The sequence below is a fragment of the Trichoderma reesei genome (assembly GCF_000167675.1).
Source record: "Trichoderma reesei QM6a unplaced genomic scaffold TRIREscaffold_3, whole genome shotgun sequence".
Taxonomy (NCBI): Eukaryota; Fungi; Ascomycota; class Sordariomycetes; order Hypocreales; family Hypocreaceae; genus Trichoderma; species Trichoderma reesei.
Window position 1 is genome coordinate 1,889,306 of NW_006711150.1, and position 21,444 is coordinate 1,910,749.

The following is a 21,444-nucleotide window of genomic DNA, read 5'->3' on the forward strand; positions in this document are numbered from 1 at the left end:
TTGGAATTTTATACACGGATAATGATAAGAGTCATGCGTCCACCACTACTACTAACAGTATGTAATTGAGTTCCCCGATACATGTTCACTGCATCAGGCCTCGTCAGGTCCCAGCTTCAGACTCCTTCAGCAGCTCAAGACAGGTGAAAGGCTCCCTGCCCTTCCCTGATCGCAGTATAAAGCTGCCTTTTAAGGACTTCCATGGTACTATAATCCGGAAGCTTCAGATAGTTCACGCAAGTCATGACGCTCGGAAGGTAGGCGTCGGAGGTGTACGGAGGCTCGCTAGGTTTGCAGACAACGGTAAACATTGGAGTTAGACTTTTGAAACCTAGTATAAGAGTTAGCTCATGTTCGGTAGACTGAGATGACGCGGAGATACTTGCCGCCAATGGGAAGCTTTGGGCTGCCGGTAGTAAACTGTAGAAAGTCCCGTCGTTGCTTGGCGTCCAGTTCGCTCATGGTCTGCAGCAAGTTCTTCACACTTCGGCTGTCCATGTTGTAGCCGTGATCGGCCTTGATTGAATCCATAAGAGCTATAACAATGTCAAGTCAGCCCTTCCATTCCGTCCGATTACGCAATCTTCGCCATGGGTGAATACTCACTCTCGAGACTCCAGTCCTCTTCTACTCGGCCAAACAAGGAAACCAGCTCGTCTGGAGTGAAAGCTCTCAATGCCGTGTAAGGGAAAACCTGTGAGAAACCGGCACGGAACGCATCAATCTGACGTTTGACGCCACTTCCAAGGGTCATGTCAATGACCTTTTCCAGATATACGTCAACATTCTCCATGGTCACCCGCTTCAGAGAGCCATGTTCAACGAGCTCGATCTCGGGATAGCCGGGCAAGGTGAAGTCGAGACAGAGATCCTCCAGCCTCATATTGTCAATCATGATTCTCTCGGTATCGGCCACTTTCTGTGCCGGCGTGCGGGCTGGATCCTCGTCAATTTCCTTCTTGGCCAGCACGAACTTCTTGATTGTGATGAGAGAGCGAGCAAGACCGGGGTCAACAACCTTGACCGCTCCCAGGGACGGCTTGACGCCGGTCAAAGAAGCATCTCCAATCCTGAAAAATATGGGATTAAAATGGATGTCGATGATCCGTGAGTCAATCATCGACCGAGCCACGAACTTGCCCAGCGCTTTGAACAGGTGAAGAATACGCTCTCCATTCGGCGTTGTCGTCTCCTCGGGGCTCAGGGGGCGGGGGAATAGTCCCGTCTGTCCCGTCACAAACTCGTCCGATCCAGCAGAGTCGACCTCACGCCAGAGCTTGAGCTTCTTCTTAGAAAATTCTTTTGAAACTGTAGAGTAGAATTCGAGCGTCGGACCCAAGCCGGTACCAACTTCCTCAAAGTACTCCACCTCCAGTATACTTTGAGACGCGCCATAGAGATCCATGACTTTCAAGGCCGACTCCAGAATCTTGAGTCGAGAAATGCGAACCTTTTGCCGTTGAAGCCGACCCAAGAACGGCCGTTCATTCGAACGATCCCGCCGGTTGTCATCCGTCGAATGCGCATTCTGCCAACGAGCCATCGATCGAGCATATCCAAACGATGTCGACTGCAGAAAGAGGTGACGGGTCTCGAAGGGGAACAAGAAGGGGTAAAGGCGTGCCAAGTCTTCGGACCAGCTTGGCAAGCAGCTGCTTGCCACAATCAGCGGCTCCTCCAGTTGGCGGTTGAGCTTGGCTGTGAGCTTTGTATTCACAAACTGTGACAACGGCTCCACGCGCAGGCCAACGATGCTGTTTCTATTCTCAACCAAAACATCTTCGATGTTCGCGTTGAGATCGTGAAGGATGTTGAGAAGCTGCAGAATGGACGCAGTTACTGGATGCTTCGCCAGAGAAGCCGGGATTCCCTTTCCCGCTTCCCTATCTGTCTCGACAGTGAGGTTCGTTGTCTTGGTCTCTGCAGGAGGCTGCCCAGGCACCCTTCGGAATTTGATGGGATGCGTGGAGGACCATATGTTTTTATTGCTATGGTCATTCGCAGAAGACGTCGACATGTGGACAGCGCGATAAATGGTTGTCTCGTTAGGAATAACCTTGTCGTCTAGAGTGAACTCAATGTGCCAATCTTGAGGAACAGTCTGAAGTATGGAAGAGTAAGAGGGCTGCCGCGTGGAGGAGTGAGGTGTTGCCGAGGCATTGCCTCTATACAGCACTCGATCATGGCTCTGTAGGAGATTGGACCCTGTTGGGGCAGCGACTCTGGATTCGCCCTCTCTCCGGCTCGCAGGAGAATTCTCGGCAGCGACTTCCAGGTTAACAGCGGACGTATCCGCCTCTGTTTTCCCTTCTATGTCCTCGTCGAGCTCACCGACAATCGCATCCAAGGCACCGCCATCACCAGCAACGTCGTCTTCGTCATCGGTGAGCTGTTTCTCGTCGGCACACTCCAGGGTGCGCTGTAGTGCACTGTCGTCGTCAGGAGGGCGAGTCGGGGGGGTTGGGGCATCGGACGGCGATCTCAAGAGCCTGGAGGAGCGTCGTAAAGATCCCTTTTCATGCGAAGGCCCAGCAAGCGGAGACGGTTTATCATTGATACTCCCGGAATATCGAGGACCGGAAGACGCAGCTGCTGGGGAGAACGGCGATTGTTGCGCGGAACCAAGCATAACGGAAGGCCCAGTTGAGCCGGCACCTGTTGCAGCGTTTTGAGACAGACCGGAGCTAGCTATAGCCGCAAGAGTCCTGGAAAGCCCATCCCGCCGAGATATCCTGGGTCGTTCTGCTAAGCTGATCCGAGGGCGCAGGTAGTCATCAAGGGACTTGAAGGTGGCAATTGCGTGAATGGAAACCATGATATTTCGGTATGGCCGCGGAATCGATGCTTCATCGTCCGCGACGAGCCGAAGTTTGAGCTGCTTGCCAAGCATGGACGCCGGGCTGCTGCGATTCCCCTCAAAGCTGTTTTGATGAACGGTAATGACCTCGAAATGCTCTGACCTACTGAGCAGATCTTGCAACTTGTGAATCAAAACGCTGAACGGCGTTGCTTGGGGCTCGACCGCGCCTGTTCGGGGTCTCGGCTTGACCGCAGGACTCATAAACACCTCTAGAAAGCTTGCTTGGGCAGAATGCGCCAGCGCTTCGTCTGGGTTGCTGAAGACTGCGAGCAGAACTCTTACTAGGCCAGAGGCCAGAAGCTCTGCGCTGGTGATGCTTTCCAGAATGTCGATGTCGAAGTAGGACGACAGCTTGGAGAAGAGCATCCGTCCCGTTTCAGGAGGGTAGAATCTCGGCGTCCGTGTCAAATAGAAAGACTCAAGCTCCTCTGCCAGGTGGGATAAAGTGTCGAGTATCTGGGTGGCCCTCATCCTCATGTCCTGACTGCGGCCGTCCTGCTCGTGGACATTCAAGAACCTTCTGGCAATGGTGACAATGCGAGACTTCATTGATAGGATATTAGAAACATAGGGCAAAGATGTGGCATCCAAGGACATTGATGAGCCGCGGGAACTGGCAGGGGATGCGTCACTAGCATTGAGGTCATTATCAACGTCTTCATCGTCATTACCGCCGGAGGAGTGGTGCCCATGAGCGGCGGTGGCATCGGCTTCATCCTCGACCTCTTCGTCCTCATTCTCATGGTCGTCGAAATCGCGTCCTGGTGATGGTGTGCTGCTACCACCAATATCGTGCAAGCTCGATCTCTGAGGCGCATTCTTCGGCTTGGAGGGGTCCTCTTTTGTGCTAGGCTGGCCATCGCCCTTTGCGAGTTTCTGAATCTCGAGTATCACGCCCTCGCGATAGAGCTGATACCGATAGACGTTGCCGAGGCGTGTAAGGAGCAACTCCGTCGCTTGGAGGCCCAATATTACCAGGGAAGGGTGGTCCTCCTGTGACAAAATGGACGCCAGAAAGGATGCATAGGGCACTGGCGCCAGTGCTTCCGCGAGCAGACCTTCGTCCAGATTGGAGAGCATCTTGATCTGAGCGGTCAAGACTTTCTGGCGAACGTTGAGGTTGATCGTGCTGGAGAAGGCATCGGTCAAAGTAGGGAAGATGATGAGGACAAAGCGGCGGACTTGGTCCTTGCAATCTTCCAGAAGTTCAAGTCGACGGTCGTTGTGAGTCGGATGGCATCTGCCGCCCAAAGAGGACGGTGTAGTCGGCTCAATGGCATCGTGCAACTCCATAAAGTCCCCCCCTGCGATTCCCACATTGCGAGGTAAGCCAGGCAGTAGCTCGCATATAACATTGAGGGCTTCCACGATCTGCTCGCGGGGTCGGTGAATGAGTGCCTGCATCACAACCACGCTGTCCAGCTTGGACGCCACGTCTTCCGTGCCTGTCGGGGGGGAGACGCCCGTCAAGATTTGATAAAGCGTTTCGACGACGTTCAGCTTGAAAAGCTCAGAGGACAGTCTGGGGCTCGCCCTAGCGGTAAAGGCAAGCACTCGGAGAAATTGAGTGTGGATGTTGGGGCCAATGAGATTGGTAGTCCCGGGCACGAGCAGACGCAATATGGCTCGCAGCAGGCCGACGCTGATCAGCTCCTCGAGCTTCGAGGGATGGTATTTGAAACTTTCGACGATGCCCGAAACGCACAGGGAGGCCTGTTCGACGACTCGCTGATCGTTACTGTTCAGCACATTGAGGAGGGTTGGCATAACATCCCTTACGACGGGGAACGAGTCGTCGGGGATGTTCCGGCAGCAGTTGGCTGCAGTCGTCACAGCTGTTCGTTGAGTGCTAGTCGCAAAGAAGTCGAGGTAGGATAAACAGGCCGTAAGTCCGCCCTCGCGGACAATGCTGGAAGGGTACTCGGTTGAGATCTTCTCAAGCGTGCTCAGAGCTTGCTCGGCCAGGTCTATAAAGGATATCTCTAGCAGCTTCTGGCAGAGGACTGGGACGGCGTTCCCGTAAACAACGTTTGCAATGCTCGCCGGCAGAGCCTCCATGAGATTTGCAAGGCAGCGACAGGCCAGGAGCATGATCTCTGGGCTCTCTTCCTTGATCATGAGCTGAACGAGCTCCTTGACGAACGCGTCAGGGGAAAAGTGGCCCGACAGATTATCTTCATTGGACACTAAGAAAATCTCGGACAGCTCTTGCAAGGCTACCACCTGGATTGACGGGTCATCACTACGCAGATTGCCCAGGAGTTCCCGAAGTCGACTTGACAGCCCAGTCATCATGCCGGTCAAGGCTCGCAGGGTACTAGAAAGGCTGGAATCGTGGTCTCCTGGGCCCCCGTATGCCCCAAATGGATCGTCGTCATTCTCGTCTTCGTCGTCTTCGTCTTCGTCCTCTTCTTCTTCTTCGTCTTCTTCTTCGTCTTCGTCTTCGTCTTCGTTCTCGTCCACTTCGTCGTCATCGTGCTCATTGTCGTCTTCCTCATCGTCGTCGTTGAATGAAGAGCGCTCGATGGAGGTTGTGCGACCGCCTCTGCTAACATCATCTTCTTCTGCATGGCCGTCAACTTTGCCCTTCTTAGGCCCAGCATCTTCCTTCCGCGGCGGCAGTGGGGTGTCCTCCTCCTTGTTCTCGCCCATGCCGCTCATAGTAGCATCTTCATCTGAAAGTTGACCTGTGATTGGCTGCGGATCTCGACCAGGCGGCATTGAGGTGGCGGTAGCTTTTGTGAGGCAATCAATCAGTCAGCAAGAACTCTCTTTCCCGCTTCGGAAAAGACAACGCTGGTGTGTGGGCTGAGGCGAAGATACGGACCTTGAGACTGCGTAGGGGCTCGCTTGCTTCGAGCTGATCTTCGGCTGCCAGCAGCGTGACTGGGGGACGTCTCCATAGCGGTAGGTATAGCAGGTACCCTGCTCTCGTACGTTAGCGCCGGCCCCGAGGAAGATGAATTCCTGACTAACTCAGTGCCATCCATATCCACTGGAAGCCTCCGATTTCGCGGCACGGACGAGTGGGAGGGGTTCTCTATGGGTTCTGATGGTGCAGCAGCTTCAGGAATCTTCTGTCTCTTGGACCGTCGAACTGAAGAGGTAGGCTGTGGTTCAGTCGCAAGGCTCTTCTCGGCGCTCGAAACTTTTCGCTTCCGGGACAGCGACGTTGGGGGAGCAGTTGGAGGCGAGGGCTCTGGCAAGGCTGCGGCAGAGGCAGGTGATGCACCAGGAGCTCGAGCCGCCTGGCTCGCTGCTTGGCGGGCAGAAGATCTAGTTATTCTGGGAGACATGAGAAACTTGCCGACAAGACTGCTTGCTCGTGCCCGAGATGCAGGCAGGGAGAGGATGGGGGGTGGAAGGGGTTGCGGGGGAGGGGACGAGTCGGAAAATGGTGCTCCAAACAGAAGATGGCAGCGATGCCGGCAGCACTGTCAGGTGCCCAGGATCCGTGGAAGCAGCGCTTGTCGTGCGTGAAGGGGCCGCGGCCTGTGAGTGAATGAGAGGCACCGGCGGCCGGTCTGGGTATGCGAGGGCAAGGTGACAAGGCGTGGTGAGGTTTGGGGATAGAGGCTGCGGCTTGCAGGGGAAGCACCTCGTCCACCACGACACTACCCAGGGCAGGCAAGGCAATAAGGTATGGACGCAAGGTATGGCAGCACTGGGCCGGGTTGGATTGTACAGTGGCAGCGGGCAGAGGCAGAGAGTAGAGAGTAGAGGGGTTCGGTAAGGCTAGGCAGAGCTTTGCAGGACGAATATCAAGTGCTGTTGGGAGGGCAGAGGAGGGCCTGCGTCAAATTCGATCCGACTTTGATGTCATTTGATCAGTGCGAGGTCGAGCAGTCCGAGTGGCTGCACTGGCCGGGCAACTGAGCTTCAGGCTTCAGGCTCCAGCAGCGGACGGGAGGTTGAGGTTGAGGTTGAGGTTGAGGTTCAGGTTCAGGTTCAGGTTGATTCATACCTTTGGGCAGTGGCCGTTACAGGCCTCGCAGCGGCGGATACAGCAGTCGAGGCAGTGGGCGAGGGAGATGCCGCGGGAAGTCGCACTTCGTGGTCGGTTGCCGTGCTTTGTTCTGCCATGCCCAAACTACGCCATCAGGAGGGCAAGCACGAGCGAGCTAGGCAGAAGCACGAGATAAGAGGATAAGGAACTCGGACGAGGCAAGAGGTCGAGAAGCGTCGAATGGATGGCCTCGGTGAGGATTCGTGGAGTGGGAGATGGGTATGAGGATGCCAGGGACGGGGGGCACCTTGGCAGGGCACAGAGGTAAGGTATGTCAGGTATGGAGGTATGGAGGTATAAGGGCGTGGTGGTTTGCGAGGACGAGAAGTAGGTAGGCGGTCGTTGTACGAATCAGAGAGCACAGGTGCAGAGTATAACGGACGGGCCTAAGCGATAGTCGAGCCCAGCCGAGCAGACGCACGTCGTGTCTTGCGCCGCTTGTTGGCGATGCGCCCGGCTGCTCCTCATCTGAGACGCGGAACAAATGCAGACTGGCTAACCAGAGGGGCCAGAAAGGAAACCAGAGGCGTTTGGAGATTGCCTGCCGCTTGGTATTGGAGCATGGCCGAGGGGAGTTTGAGCCAGTGTAGGCAGGCATCCGCCCCCAGCAGAACGGACAATTGTTGGAGTTTGCCTGCGCGCAACAGTCAGCTGGTGGGGCAATTAGTCATGATGAGCGATGGGCAACCGGGTAGCCTTACTCATCCAGGTTGTTGGAATATACGCCCCCCCAAGTGTGCAAGACGCGCACTTGAAGCAAGACGGGGTGACGAGCAGCTTTGCAGTACTAGGTAGTAGTGCTCGTACTACCTTCCTGTGTGCATTTAATCGCCCGGCTGCGGTCTCCGTCCTTTTCAAGACGGCTTGCTTGCCTCCATGAACAATCACAGAAGCTCATGTTCTAGATCGGCTACCCAACATACCGCAATAGGTACCTACTAGAGGTAGTAGCTACTATAGCTACTACCCGGTAGAGGGTGAGTCCAAGAAGGTGCCTTATAGGTACGGTACTTTGAAGCAAGGAACAACGTAGAGGGGTAGGACTTTGGAGGACCTTGTGGACGTGGATGGCGTATAACTACTAGACCGACTACTAACCTATATATCGTGATCCCGGTAATGCCAGTCTACTTAAAGACATTAGTAGTTCGAAGGGTTCGTTACCTTATTGCTTTGGGGGCAGTCAACTACCTACATACGGTACCTTAGGAACCAACCTACCTAGGTACCTACTATCACATCGCAAAAGGCGGTATCTGACTCTAGGTATGCAAGGTACTTGCTGGGCACTATTCTACCACCAGACACCTTCCTCAATGGAGTATTAACAGTCAGTATTCGAGGTGCCCTCGGAGTACCTACGAAAGGCAAATACCGTACCTTAGTAGGTACCTACCTACTAGTACCTAGTTGCAACAAATTACTGTATAAGGTAGGTACCTACTAGTAGTAGGTAGGTAAGGTAAGGTATCTCGACGACCGAGAGTGACCCTTGGGTAGCAAACGTTTCGCGTCCCCAGCAGCAAGTGTCGACCACAGCAGTCCAGGAACAGCTCGAGGTCCCTGGGTACCTAGTAGGTACGGAGTACTCCGTACTGCATGTGGGCATCTCGTGCCTTAGCTCCTGTGATATCTATCGGTGAGCACGCGCTCTCTGCAGATTTATCCTGGAGGGGGGGCTGGCGGGGAGACGGTGGGGCTAGCTCATGCCCCTTTTACTGCTCTCCCAAGTTCACGTACGAGTATATAATATCGGTATCTGCATGCATGTAGGCGCTGATTCGACGTTGCCGGGTCGTGGGGTTTTTTCTCTTTCTTCTCCTTCTCCTTCATCTTCTTCTTCGTCGCCTTCTCCTTTTTTCTCGCGACCTGAAAGACCCTGAACACGCGAGCGCGCTCTTTGCTGTAGCCCCAACGCCGAGGACAGGCTCGTTTCGAGTTACTTTGACGCGACCACGATCACGCATGTTATGACTGTATAGACGACTCAACATACCGACAGAAAGGCGCTCGTTCCCGAGGTAGGTCTGTGTGCCGCCGGTCGTGTTCTGCCCGAGCTGTGCTGACCAGTTGCGCAGCAATCCATAACTCATACCGCGATGCCTGAGAGCGAGATGGCAAGCGTCGCTCTACCCGCCGACGGCGGCGCCGCCCCCGCCAAAGAACGAGCTGCTGAAGCGCCTGAGTCGCAAGCCGCCGAAAAAACCTCTGGCTCTACCCAGGCTTCGGCTGGAAGGGCGACCCCTCGCTATGCCAGCGCGACCGCTACTTCGACCGTGGCCCGGACGTCTCAGGGGCCTGGCGCCAAAACTTCCGCCAGCCTAAACAAACCCACACGCTCGTCTACCTCTGTACATCGATCCACCGCCTCGACGTCCAATATCGGACATCGAAGCGCGCCCAGCGTCGGTGCGGCGGAGGATGACCAGAAACCTTCTGCAAGATCGGCGCGGAGGGAGAGTGCCATAGTCACAGGGTCTGCGGGAGTAGGGGGGGACAAGAAGACCGGGGCCTCAGCCAGCGCTGTGACGGGCCGTCGGTCTACAGTGGGTGTCGGTGCGGCCAGCCCGAAGCCACTCGCCCAGCGGGCCAAACCGGGGACCTCCGACTCGCCGTCCGCGACTAGGGCAGCAGGCTTGACTCGAGGGACTGTCTCGTCCAATGCCGCCGCCGATGCGCGAAAGAGACCATCCGCACCAAGCATAGTGACTTCGGCCTCACGTCCGTCCACTCGAACCTCTGTTCGATCCGAGGCGCACATCGACAGCCCCAAGCTCCTCGACGAATTGACGTCCAAGCTCGCCGACAAAGACAAGGAGATTGAATCTCTCAAAGTCGAACTGACTTCTGTTGAAACCACGGTGGCTGAACTTCGGCAGAAATTGGAAGGCGATAGCCAGCAAGCCGACGACGAGTCCAAATCTGAGCAGCAGGATGCGCCAGAGGGCCCGAAGACTGATTACGACGCCGTCATTCGTGATCTAGAAGCTCAGCTGCTGGAGAAGGCTGAGAAACTTCGCGCCGTGGACGCGGAGCTCGCCGAGGCCGTCCGAGGCAAAGATCAAGGCGGAGAGGCTCTCGATTCATTGCAGAAAGAGCTTGAGAGCTTGAGGCTTGAAAGCCAGGAAAAGCTCAAGGCCACGGAGGAACAGTACGAGCAGACCATTCGTGATTATGCCGCCCAGGTGGAGAAGCTTCAAGCCTCTGTTTCCGATCAATCAGAGTCAGATACAGCAGCTGCGGATCTCCGGTCGACCTTGGAGGCTACCGTTCAAAGCCTCCAACAGCAGGTCGATGAACTGACTGCTTCCAAGAATGAACTGGAATCAATCATCCAGTCAGTCACGTCTGAGCGTGATGCGCTGACGAGCAAGATCTCCGATCTCGAGAACGAGGTCCTCGACTTCAAAACTCGGCTTGCAGCATCGGAAGAAGCCGTCAAAGTTGCTGAGGCCAATGCGGAGAGTGACAAGGCTTTGGCGACCAAGATTCAGGGCGACCTGGCTCAGCGAGATGCAGAGCTGGAATCGGCTCGCAAAGCGGAGACTGAGCTGCAGGGCACAGTCGCCGACTTGAAGGCCACCTTGTCTGCCAAGGATGAGGAGGTTTCTGGTCTGAAGGCGATGCACGACGAGCGCTTGAAGCAGGTTTCGCAAGACTACGAAAACGAGATCGAAAGCCTCCGCGGGGATGCGTTCTTCAAACGCCGTTTCGAGGAACTGGAACAGCAGCACAACGAACTGCAGACTTCTGTGGCCCAAGACTCGGAGAAGCATACACAGGCCTTGGCAGAGTCCGAAGAGGGCCGCCTACAGGCTCTCAACGCGCTCAAGGCCAAGGAAGCGGAACACGAGGAGCAGCTGGCCAACATCAGAAGCCTTCATGCCCAAGAGTTGACAGCCGCCAAGTCGGAAGCCTTGGATGTCCATGCCAAGGAGCTCGACGCCATCAAGTCTCAGTACGACGAGAAACTGCGCCTTGCGCTGGCAGATGGTGAAGCTTCGTCTGCCGAATATTCCAAGACTCTCCAAGCTTCGCACGAAAAGTTGATGGAAGACCTCAAGAGAGTTCACGAAGAGGAAAGACAACAACTACTTGCCACTCACGAAGCACATGCGGCAGCAATCGCCAACCAGCATGCGTCGGAGTTGGCCGAGCTACGGAAGGAACTCGACGACGCGGCAACGCAGCTGGAGGGCACAAAATCCGCCAGCCGAGAGGAACTTGAAACTCTCAAGAGAGAACTGCAGGCGACACATGCGGCCGAGATTGAGCGACTCGCCGCTGCGCATGCGGAGGCTACGAACACGCTGAAGGAAGCTGGACTCCGGGTGCAGCAGCAATTGGAGGACCTGACGGCCGCGCACAAGCAACTGGAGGCCGCCCTGGAGGATTCCAAGGCCAAGAACGCGAGCCTGGAAGAGCAGTTGTCGCTGCAAGCTGACACCAACGCAGCCCTCGAGGCTTCTCTGAAGGCGGCGCAAGAGCAGATGGTTGCTGTTCAAGCAGAAGCGGACGACGTCGGCCAACAACTTGCTCTGGAAAAGGTGGAACGAATGACCGCACTGGCCGAGCTGGATGCCGTCAAGAGGCCCGATGCAGCAGCCGTCAACAACCTGAGGGCTGAACTTGCCACAACCACCAAGACATTCCAGGACTCGCTGGCCGCTGCCAAGGCAGATCTGCAGGCGTGCCAGGCCGAGTTGAAGACGGCCAGAGACGACTTCTACCGCATGGAGCAAAAGTACACTGCCGCAAGGGAAACCTTTGAAATCACGTCCAAGGAGTTGGAGGACCTGAAGATGCAGGCGCAGATCAAGGAAAAGACGGCTCAGGCGGACTACAACGACTTGAATGACAGCATGACGTCTCTGTTGGAGGAGGCCAATAGGAAGGTGAAGGAATCAGAGATGAGTGCCGAGCAACTCCTGAAGAAGCTCGAGGACGCAGACGACAGATACGAGCAGCTGCTGGCTCAATTGAAGATCAAGGATGCCGAGCTGGTCGAGGCCGAGGTAAGGCCCCCCCCCTAGACCACGCCATTTCCTCTCCATTCCTCCATTGTTGCCCCTTCCCTCAGACTAACATCACGCGTGACAAGGCTCAGGCCGCTTTGTACAAATCGAACAGCGCAGTCAACGCCAGTGCGGCAGGTGGCGCAGCCGAAGGTGAGGAGGAGAACGACCACTCTTCCACGGCACTAGCTTTGGTGCGAGAGCCCCTTGCAAACAACAGCCTATCCCATCCTTCTTCTATTTCGCACGCGCGTTGGGGGTTTCTGTCTGGCTAACTGTCGTTTGGAATAGCTCAGCAAGGTGAGGTTGACTGCCAAGCAGGTTGATACGCTCGACCGAGAGATGAGAGACCGCAATCTACAGTAAGGGAGCCCCAACAACAACAACACCCCCCCAAATCTACCTTTACCGAGGCGTGTCGAACCCGTGCTGACTGTTTTACCCGCCCAGACTCCTTAATTCGATCACGGACGTGAAGCTGTCTTCTTGAGGATGATATCATTGTATTTTTGGATTAATATTTAGTAGTAATTGACAACAATGTTCATTAAGCACCTCCACGGGACAAGCAAATGAAGCTACGCCTTGCCATGAGCCGCCATCAGAGATCCTGTTACGTGCATCAGCAATTAACGAATAGATACTAGCAGGCCCCAGCCCCCGAAAGAATATAAACTTACCGATGAAAGTAGTGACCAAGCGACTGCGAACTTGGCAAATGTCCTCCGGGACAAGCCATATGGTGGCGCCAAGCTTGCGGGCGATGCTGATGCTCAGTTTCGCATTCATATATGCCTCTTCTTCTGTCCGACCTGGCGTCACGAGGTCATAATCCACGTAGCTGCTCTTCATGCCATTCAAAACATCCAACAGGAAGATGCCGGAACCAATCGCCGGATCCTTGAAGGATCGGATGGAAGAATTGCGGCCGCCCTTCTTTGACATTTCGTTCGCCCACCTGACCATTTCGGCGTCGGTAATCTCTCTCTTCCCGAGGTTCTGAGCCAACGAGGACAACGTCAGAGTGATGTCCTTTCGCATGAGTTGCCATACCAGTCCAAGCGTCAGAGTCCTCTGGCCGTCAGTGATGTCTGCACCCTGGATGCCCACAAGGGAGAAGCCATTCTGTTTGCCGAGCTCTATGGCATAGTTCGTATTCTCGACGGCCTTAAACCTGAGCATTTCGCCTCCATGTGCGGGAGCCTTGTTGACGTGGCGCCAGTTCACAGACCCCTTTATAACCTTGTCGTAGGCTTGTAGAAGGATTGAGCCGTCTCTGAGGTCATCAAAGAAAGACACGACAGCTGGCTGCACATCCAAGCTGTTAAGCCACAGGGTAAAGACTCTTGCCTCGCGTTCTCCCTCTGCATCGAAATCTTCAACCTGCAGCTTCTCCTCTTCCGTGATAGGATCAAGTGCGGGGTGGTTGTTGAATAGGTTGGCGACAAAGGCCAGGTTGAGCTTCGGGTTTCCCGCAACCAACGATGAGGGTGTCAGGAACTTGCGGCAGCCCAGCTTATCCGCTTCTTGCAAGACCTCCTCAGCTCTCTGCAAAAGATCTCTGGTTTGTAAAGGAGCCCGCGTGCAGCCGTATTCTGCTCCTATCTGCGCGAGCAGGACAGCATAGTTCTCGCTGTCCTTCACGTCGCTAGAGAAGTTTGTGACCCTAAGTTGAGAGTGAGCTTTAGTCAATGCTTTGCCGTAGAAGGTAACCGGTGCATACGAACCTTCGGGGCCAATTAGCGGCTTTCAGGTGGTAGTTGAACCAGCGTAGCAGGATCTGTTCAGGGGGCAATCGCAAGAACTGTTCCAGAGTTTCGTCGTCTTCAAGCAGCCGGTAGAGCTCAGGGTGCAGCTTGATATCAATTTTGCCCAACAGACCTCGTCGAATGATTTGCCAAATGAGACCCAGGATCAAGTGCTCGCGAACTTCGATGATGTCCCCAGCTCCAATGTTGACAACAGAGCAGCCAATACCCTTGCATGACTCAATGACGATGTTGTTGTTCTCGCTCATCTGGAAGGCGTTGAGGGTTTTGGTTTTTCGTCCAGGCATGTTCAACACTCGCTCATCGATCGTGTCGGGAACACTATCGTTGATGAGCTTTGCAAGGACCAATCCGTCTTTACACTCGTCAAACATCTCAAATGTGTCTGTCGGGAACGGGAGCCGGCTTCCAATGTCCGGGTCACCAGCCAATACCGCGTTGATATGGCGTGTGAATTCGGTTCTCTCATCTTCGTTGATTGTATGTGTGGTGTTCGCATTGGATCCTTGCACTTGAATCTTGCCACTCACGCTGCCCTTGGATGCATGGCCTTGGACAGGTCCAGGCCCGGGCTGTGCCGGGCCAGGGCCTGTAGAGAGGCGCTTTTGGGCGACTGACCCGGCGCGCAGCTTGGCGATGAGCTACCCAACGTTAGAAAGCGCGCAAAGAGTCTGGTATGACACAACTCACGCCGACATAGTCCTCCAACTCCACTCGCCGCGACGAATCCAGGTCAACCTCCTTGAGGGCTTGTCGAACAACATCATATGGCTGATTTTCACTCTGCTGGGTGGCCTTGATTGCAGTTGCTTCGTCGAGGTAGCCTCGGTCCTCAACGTCTAGCCGCTGGAAGGCGTCGGAGAGCTGAAAGATCTCGTTCTGCTGGAACTGAGGATACTTCCTGCGAGTCCGTTAGAGAAAAGTCTGACGTCAAGGGGGGTCCTTCACGCACCTCTGTAGCTTGAGGACGTTCATGCTGGGAAATACCGGCGATGTGCCTGCTTGGGATGGTTGATGCTTGTGTAAGGAACTCAAGTAACCGCGCGTCGCCCGGCGATTGCAATACGGTAGGTAGTTACGTAGCTCTAGGTAACCGCGGACAAGCTAAGGTAGGTAAGGAGGGGTTTAAAGAGAGCTGACGCAGCGCCGAGTCTTCCACGCCCCACATAGCCACAATATTAGCCATGCAATAACCATGCCGGAGGCATTACATACCTTACCCTTCTATACAGAGAAACATTTTACTAGATATTGCCAAGCCCTATATTAGTACTAATATATTCTAAGTAACTATAGCTAGTTTTATTTTTAATTTATAAGCTACTTTTTATTTTTTATTTATAAAAATAAACTTAATTAATATTAAAATTTAAGAATTTTTTTAATTAAATTCTTAATTTTATATTATGTAACTTATTTCTGTTTAATACTTATACTCAGATACAATTTCTTTTAATTACTAAGAAGCTATTAGTTACAACGCCAAAATATTACATCTCATTCTGGCACATCTTCAAACACCTTATAACTAGCATAGGCTCTGATCCGGCGACACCGAGTCTCCCATTATCCCACAAGAAACGCATGCGTACTGGTACCTAGATCGACGAACACTGATGATCTGGGCACTGGGAGTAATTATTGAAGCGAGAAAAGGGCGCCGGCGGAAAGGACAGGGACAAAAATGAGACTCATCAGTCCACTGCCGTCATGCGCTTCGACAATGATGACCTCTACTACTCAGCAACATCTAAATCGTCATGGGCGGGGAGAGGACTTTCAGCTGCCCATGTGTTAGCCAATTGGTTCCAGTGCTCATCCTAATGTGAAGAAAGGGGTTTACAGTACCTTTCCTTTCATCACCGTTGGCTCCATTCTCCTTACGGTCACGATCATCACGCTCGTCTTTCATATCGCGGTCACGGTCACTGCAGCAGACGTAAGAATGTCAGTATCGGAAGGTTCGGGAATGGTTCGGGCAACCTACCGATGCTCGGGACTCCGAGAGCGGTCGCGATCTCTTCGGCTGTCGCGATCGTAGTCTCGGTCGCGGTCGCGACGCTCTTCTTTCCTCGGGGAATAGTCACGAGTACTACGTCGAGGAGAGGGTGATCGTCCACGACGAGGAGATCGAGGTCCGCGACGATCACGGTCACGTCCAGATTCAAATCGCCACGAAGCTGACGGAGGCGTTCGAGCCCACTATACCCGTTAGTGGCAACCCAAAATGATGACTGCAGGCACATACCTCGATCTTCAACAAGTCATCTCGGCCGATGCGTTTGTTATGCATTTCATGATACGCATCGTCGGCATCACGCCGATCTTCGTACTCAACGAAAGCGAACCTAACAAGCGTCAGTGGTGTGCATTGGAGGGAAGGGGAGTCCCAGCAGAACTTACAGTCGGCTGGAGGTTGATCGCGGCGCAGGAATGTCGCAGCGAACCAGACGCCCATATCTATATAATATCATTGTTAGCCAATCAATCGCAGTGCAGGCGTGGAAAGCGCGGTGGCTAGGGTAGCCATTTCTCGGGTGATTTGCATTGACAATTTGCACATGCGAAAATCGGTGCGATAGAGCCCGTCCGAACAGAGAACAACCTCGAGATGATGGATGAAACGCATTGGCCGACGCGGCAGGAAAAAGGGAGAGGTGGGTTCAGGCGTCAGCGGGGGGGTTAAGGGCTGCGAGGGTATCGACATCGACGTGGTATCAAATCTGTCGATCGAAAGGGATCTCCCATTGCGGTACAAGACGAGGCGCGGGCGAGGGCGAGGACGAAGACGAAGACGAGGACGAGGACGAGGACGAGGACGAAGGCGTGAGCGTGGCGTGGTTGACATACCGTTCGAATTCGTAGGCGAGGTCGCGGGCGCGGGTGCCGTGGCTGAAGCCTGTGACATATAAAGTAGTGCCGCCGCGAGACATTTTGACTTGCAAGACAGAAGAAGAATTGATCTTGAGAAGTGATGGAGAGATAGGTATGGCCCTGTTACGTGCTTGACAGAATGTGATGTGAAGATGTCAAGAGTGTGTTTAGGCCGGCAAAAATGTATGACGGAGATTAAATCTAAGCTAGAACCGAACTAGGAACCACAAGGAATCGTGAGTAATGCAACCAGACACAGTGCTTAACACAGTAGAAAAATCAGTACCCACCCTATACTTACCCTATACTTCCTATATTATTAATAATATTAATAACTTATAGTAGTAAATTATTTATATTTCTAGTTATAATTATAAATAAAACTTATAGTAAGAATATAATATAATATTAATATAATATTTATTTATAATCTTTAAATTAATAAATAATATATTAATTATAAAGAAAATTTATATAAATAAGTTTTTATTTATTTATTTATTTATTTATTTATTTATTTATTTATTTATTTATTTATTTATTTATTTATTTATTTATTTATTTATTTATTTATTTATTTATTTATTTATTTATTTATTTATTTATTTATTTATTTATTTATTTATTTATTTATTTATTTATTTATTTATTTATTTATTTATTTATTTATTTATTTATTTATTTATTTATTTATTTATTTATTTATTTATTTATTTATTTATTTATTTATTTATTTATTTATTTATTTATTTATTTATTTATTTATTTATTTATTTATTTATTTATTTATTTATTTATTTATTTATTTATTTATTTATTTATTTATTTATTTATTTATTTATTTATTTATTTATTTATTTATTTATTTATTTATTTATTTATTTATTTATTTATTTATTTACTAATTATCCATTTTATTAAAAAGCTTATATAAATAAAGCTAGTTAAATCCCTAAGTATTAAAGTAATAGCACTTAAACATAACCTTGCATAGGTATTTACAGTCACAGAAGTGTTATACAAAGCAAGTAGGCTTACTCAGTCTTACCCATTCAATCCCGAATTACCTCATGTCTTGTCTGGTCCCCAATGAGCTATACCACTGGATCTTCACAACTCCAACAACTCCTGGTACGCTTCTTGCTCCCTCCCTTTTTCTCTATCCCCTCTTCCCTCTCTCCTTCCCTGCTACGCTTGTTATAGTAACATCTAACTGTGCGATAGACTCGGGTCTCCAAGGCTGACACTTATCTTGCTAGGATTCATTCCGCTCTTCACTAGATGATACTCTTATCGTTGCAATCGCGGGTGACTATGACCTTTCCACTGACACCGGCTACGAGGGAGCCTGTTCCACTTTGAACAGCCTCGCGCAACATGCAGCTATTGAAGAAGCCAGCAGTTTGGATCCGGAAGGCGTATTTCAATATACGGAGCATGGTGATCCATTCCTGGTATCTGATACAACCCCTACATCAGGATGCATCCAGGACATTCATGAATCTAAAGGCGTGAGATCGGATCATGGTGGAGCGGCGGCTCGGGCCCTTCTTGACAACAACAACAACAACAACAACAACAACAACAACAACAATGGTACCGCGGACAGAGAATTGTCAAAAGCCGAGTTAATGGAAAGCGACGTGGTACAACTTCAGGCTCTATTCCCCGAAATCAAGAGTCTCGATATTCGAAACGCCCTCGTTGACGCAAATGGTGTCGTTGCTGTTGCATTAGACACTTTACTCAGTGTGCAATACCTTCAGGCTACTCATCAACAGCCTACCTCGTCAAAAGGTCGGCTCGATATAGACGAACCTGGAGCACAGCCTGGCAGCAATGCGGGTTATATGGGCGGGTATGATGGGCAAAAGACTGAGACTGGCTTGCGCGATGCAAAGGGGGCAAGAAGTAAGTTCTCGGCACATCTCGTTCAAAACATCATGGTACTGATGCACTACAGCTCCACCCGCTGTTTCCTACATAGCAGAGCGGTTGCACATGTCCTCTGAAGAGGTCTCCATCATGTATGCTGAGAATAGGAATTCCAAAAGTGCAACCTTGATTGGAATTCTAGATCAGTACCTCATGCAAAACCCCAAGCCTCTAACGAGTGAGGAGAAGACGGCAGTGGGTGACCTCAAGCAGAAGTATCGCTATGTTCCAGAAGACTACCTGGCGGTTATCGTTCAAATAACCGGGCCGATGTCTGCACATTCTTTGGAGCTTGCGTCGTTGACAAACGCCTACTTCACCAAAAGAACAATGAACCGGAGACTTGATTTAGGTTATCGACTAACACCGCTACCTCATGAGGATATCGAAGGCCTGACAAGCATGACTGTTAATAAGCCAGCGGTTGGAGGAGGCGCCTACCAACGTTCTGGCCCAATGGCAAAGACGAATGATAATCTCACCCAGATGGTACAGACCTCAAGCTCTCTACAGAGGCAAAGGCAAGACGCCATGGCATCCGCGGCAAGTCTCTATCGACGGGGGTCGTCAAACCCACTGTATCGGCAGGCAGCGGGCTATTATGCACAAGAAGCTCGCGAGCATGCCAGGCGTGCTCAGGAAGTAGCATCAGCCGCAGCAGACATACGTGTGAATCAGCAAAGTACCGATTCGGTAGTTGATCTGCACGGTGTTTCTGTTCTTGATGGAGTTCGAATCGCTCGCCAGCGTACTATTGATTGGTGGCAAGCGCGACGCAAGGCACGAGAACAGCAACTTCCAGAGCACAGCCTTACTATCATTACAGGAGTAGGCCACCATAGCAGTGGAGGGGTATCACCACTGCGGAAAGCTGTAGCAGCGGCTCTAAAACGGGATGGGTGGAAATTCCAAGTAGAGACAGGCAAGTTTATAATAACTAGTAGAGAAAAATAAATTTATAATATTTTAAAATAAATATATAGCTTTAAAAAACTTAAAAATAATATTAACTAGGTTTTTTACTTTAGCTATTTTTAAATTTTATAATAATATAAACTAAGTTATAAAATAATAATTACTTCTTTTAAAAATATATTATAGGAATATAGTTTATAAGGGTTATTACTTTTTATATTTTTTTAAAATAATTAACTTATAATACTTATTTTATTTATATAAATATATAAAATAAATTAATTTAATATATTTTAAGTTAATTTTTAAATTAAAAGTTAATTTAAATAGCTTTTTATATTTATATTTATATTTATTAATATTTAATATATATTTTATATAATATATAATTTTTTATATATTATAAAATATATTTTATAATTTAATAATTTATATATTTTAAAATATAAAATAAATAAATAATTTAATAATAATTTTATATTAATTCTAATTAATTTTAAAAAGTTAATTTATAAGTATTTTAATTTAAGTATTATTTTATAAAAAATAATTTATATAAAAGTATTTAAATTAATAAAATATAAAGAATAAATTATAAATTATTTAAAAATATTTTATAAATTAATAAAATACTTTAATTATTTTAAATTATAATTAGACTTTTTTTTAAATTTAATTATTTATTATAATATAATTATTATTATATAATATATTATAATATTAAAAGTTTAATTAAAGAAAATAAAAATAATTTCTTAAATATATATATATAAGACTTTAAAGAACTATATTTAATATAGTAAGGGAAAAGTTTTAAATTTTATTTTTAAAGCTTAATTAAAGCTATTTAAGTAATATAAGTAATATATTATAAAATTAATTACTAGTTTTAATTAATTAGTTATTATTAAAACTAGTATAAAAATATAAAATAATATAAAATTAAATAAAGTAATAATAAATTAATATATTATTCTTAAGTAAAAAAATATAATTAATAAAGTAATAGTTAATAAAAGATAATAAAGCTAATTAAGCTAAAAACTTAATAATAATATATAAATAAAATATTTTCTTATTTAAATAATAACTTAAGTAAATTAATTATTAAAATATAAGCTTTTAAATTACTAAATTAAGTTAAAATAGCTTTATTTTAATAAAATAAAATAATACTTTAATTTATTTACTTATAATAAATTTAATAATTTTTTAATAAAGAATTTTTTATAATAGTTTAATTAAGTTAAAATAGTATTTAAAAATATTTTATTTAATTATTAATAATATAATAATTAAAATAGAAAACTTTATAATATTATTAAATTTATTTAAAAAAACTAATTATTAAACTTTTTAACTTATTTAAAAAAGCTAATATTTAATTATTTATAAATTTATAAAGTTTATAAAATAACTTAATATAATATAAAAAGTATTATTAAAAAAATTATATATAAAATAAAATATAAAAATAAATATATTAAAATAAATATAACTTATAACTTATAAAAGTTTAAAAAAAAATTTATTACTTTATTAAAATTATAAGCTAGGCTTTTAATAATTTTAAAAAATAATAAAAATAATAAAAATACTATATAATACTATATAATACTAGTGTTTTTATATAGCTATATATATAGCTTTATATATAGCTTAATTAACTAAATAAATAATAAAGAAATATTTTAAAGCTTATATAACTTTATAAAAAATAGTTTTTTTACTTTAATTACTTTTATAACTTTTATATTTTTTATACCTTTTATATAAATAATAAAAACTATTATATAAAGCTTATTAACTAGAATTTATAAAGCTTTTTACTTAATTATTATAATTATATTAAAACTTAAACTAGTTATAAAGCTAAGTAATATATTATTAATTATATTATTACTAATTATAATAAAAGCTATTATTTTAACTTAATAAGTTATATTATAATTTAAATAATAATTATTAATAAATTTAAGCTAATAATACTTTTATTATTAATAGTTTTTTTCCTTAATTTATTAACTAAGTATATTAATAATAATTTTTAGTAATCGTTGCTTGGTTCGG

The 21,444-nt window shown here is 47.8% G+C and overlaps 4 protein-coding genes across 4 annotated transcripts; 1 reads left to right on the forward strand and 3 right to left on the reverse strand.

Annotated features, from left to right (window-relative positions):
* Positions 1-134: 134 nt before the first annotated feature.
* On the reverse strand, positions 135-6,156 carry TRIREDRAFT_2759 (uncharacterized protein; the record flags this gene model as incomplete). The annotated part of the gene is made up of 6 exons (XM_006962445.1): positions 135-321; positions 383-536; positions 607-5,289; positions 5,401-5,595; positions 5,688-5,746; positions 5,837-6,156. The coding sequence occupies 6 exons, from the start codon at positions 6,154-6,156 to the stop codon at positions 135-137; spliced, it is 5,598 nt and encodes a 1,865-aa protein (XP_006962507.1).
* A 6,303-nt stretch (positions 6,157-12,459) lies between these two features.
* Positions 12,460-14,625, reverse strand: TRIREDRAFT_120534 (uncharacterized protein; the record flags this gene model as incomplete). The annotated part of the gene is made up of 5 exons (XM_006962979.1): positions 12,460-12,491; positions 12,562-13,547; positions 13,609-14,291; positions 14,341-14,551; positions 14,603-14,625. The coding sequence occupies 5 exons, from the start codon at positions 14,623-14,625 to the stop codon at positions 12,460-12,462; spliced, it is 1,935 nt and encodes a 644-aa protein (XP_006963041.1).
* A 461-nt stretch (positions 14,626-15,086) lies between these two features.
* Positions 15,087-16,699, reverse strand: TRIREDRAFT_120535 (uncharacterized protein). Its single transcript, XM_006962980.1, has 6 exons — positions 16,501-16,699; positions 16,054-16,110; positions 15,899-15,998; positions 15,638-15,852; positions 15,499-15,578; positions 15,087-15,433 (listed from the first exon to the last, which is right to left on the reverse strand). The coding sequence occupies exons 1-6, from the start codon at positions 16,581-16,583 to the stop codon at positions 15,387-15,389; spliced, it is 582 nt and encodes a 193-aa protein (XP_006963042.1). The 5' UTR covers positions 16,584-16,699; the 3' UTR covers positions 15,087-15,386.
* A 1,084-nt stretch (positions 16,700-17,783) lies between these two features.
* TRIREDRAFT_56603 (uncharacterized protein) lies at positions 17,784-19,413 on the forward strand (the record flags this gene model as incomplete). Its single annotated transcript, XM_006962750.1, has 2 exons — positions 17,784-18,435; positions 18,488-19,413. Coding segments are annotated over 2 exons (1,578 nt in total), but the record flags the coding sequence as incomplete, so codon positions are not given.
* Positions 19,414-21,444: the final 2,031 nt, after the last annotated feature.

Coding starts and splice junctions, on each gene's coding strand:
- TRIREDRAFT_120535 (XM_006962980.1), bottom strand. CDS start 16,583: ATGTCTCGCGGCGGCACTACTTTATATGTCACAGGCTTCAGCCACGGC. Junction 15,579..15,637: donor TCTCGGAGTCCCGAGCATCG/GTAGGTTGCCCG, acceptor CGTCTGCTGCAG/TGACCGTGACCGCGATATGA. Junction 15,434..15,498: donor CAACGGTGATGAAAGGAAAG/GTACTGTAAACC, acceptor ACACATGGGCAG/CTGAAAGTCCTCTCCCCGCC.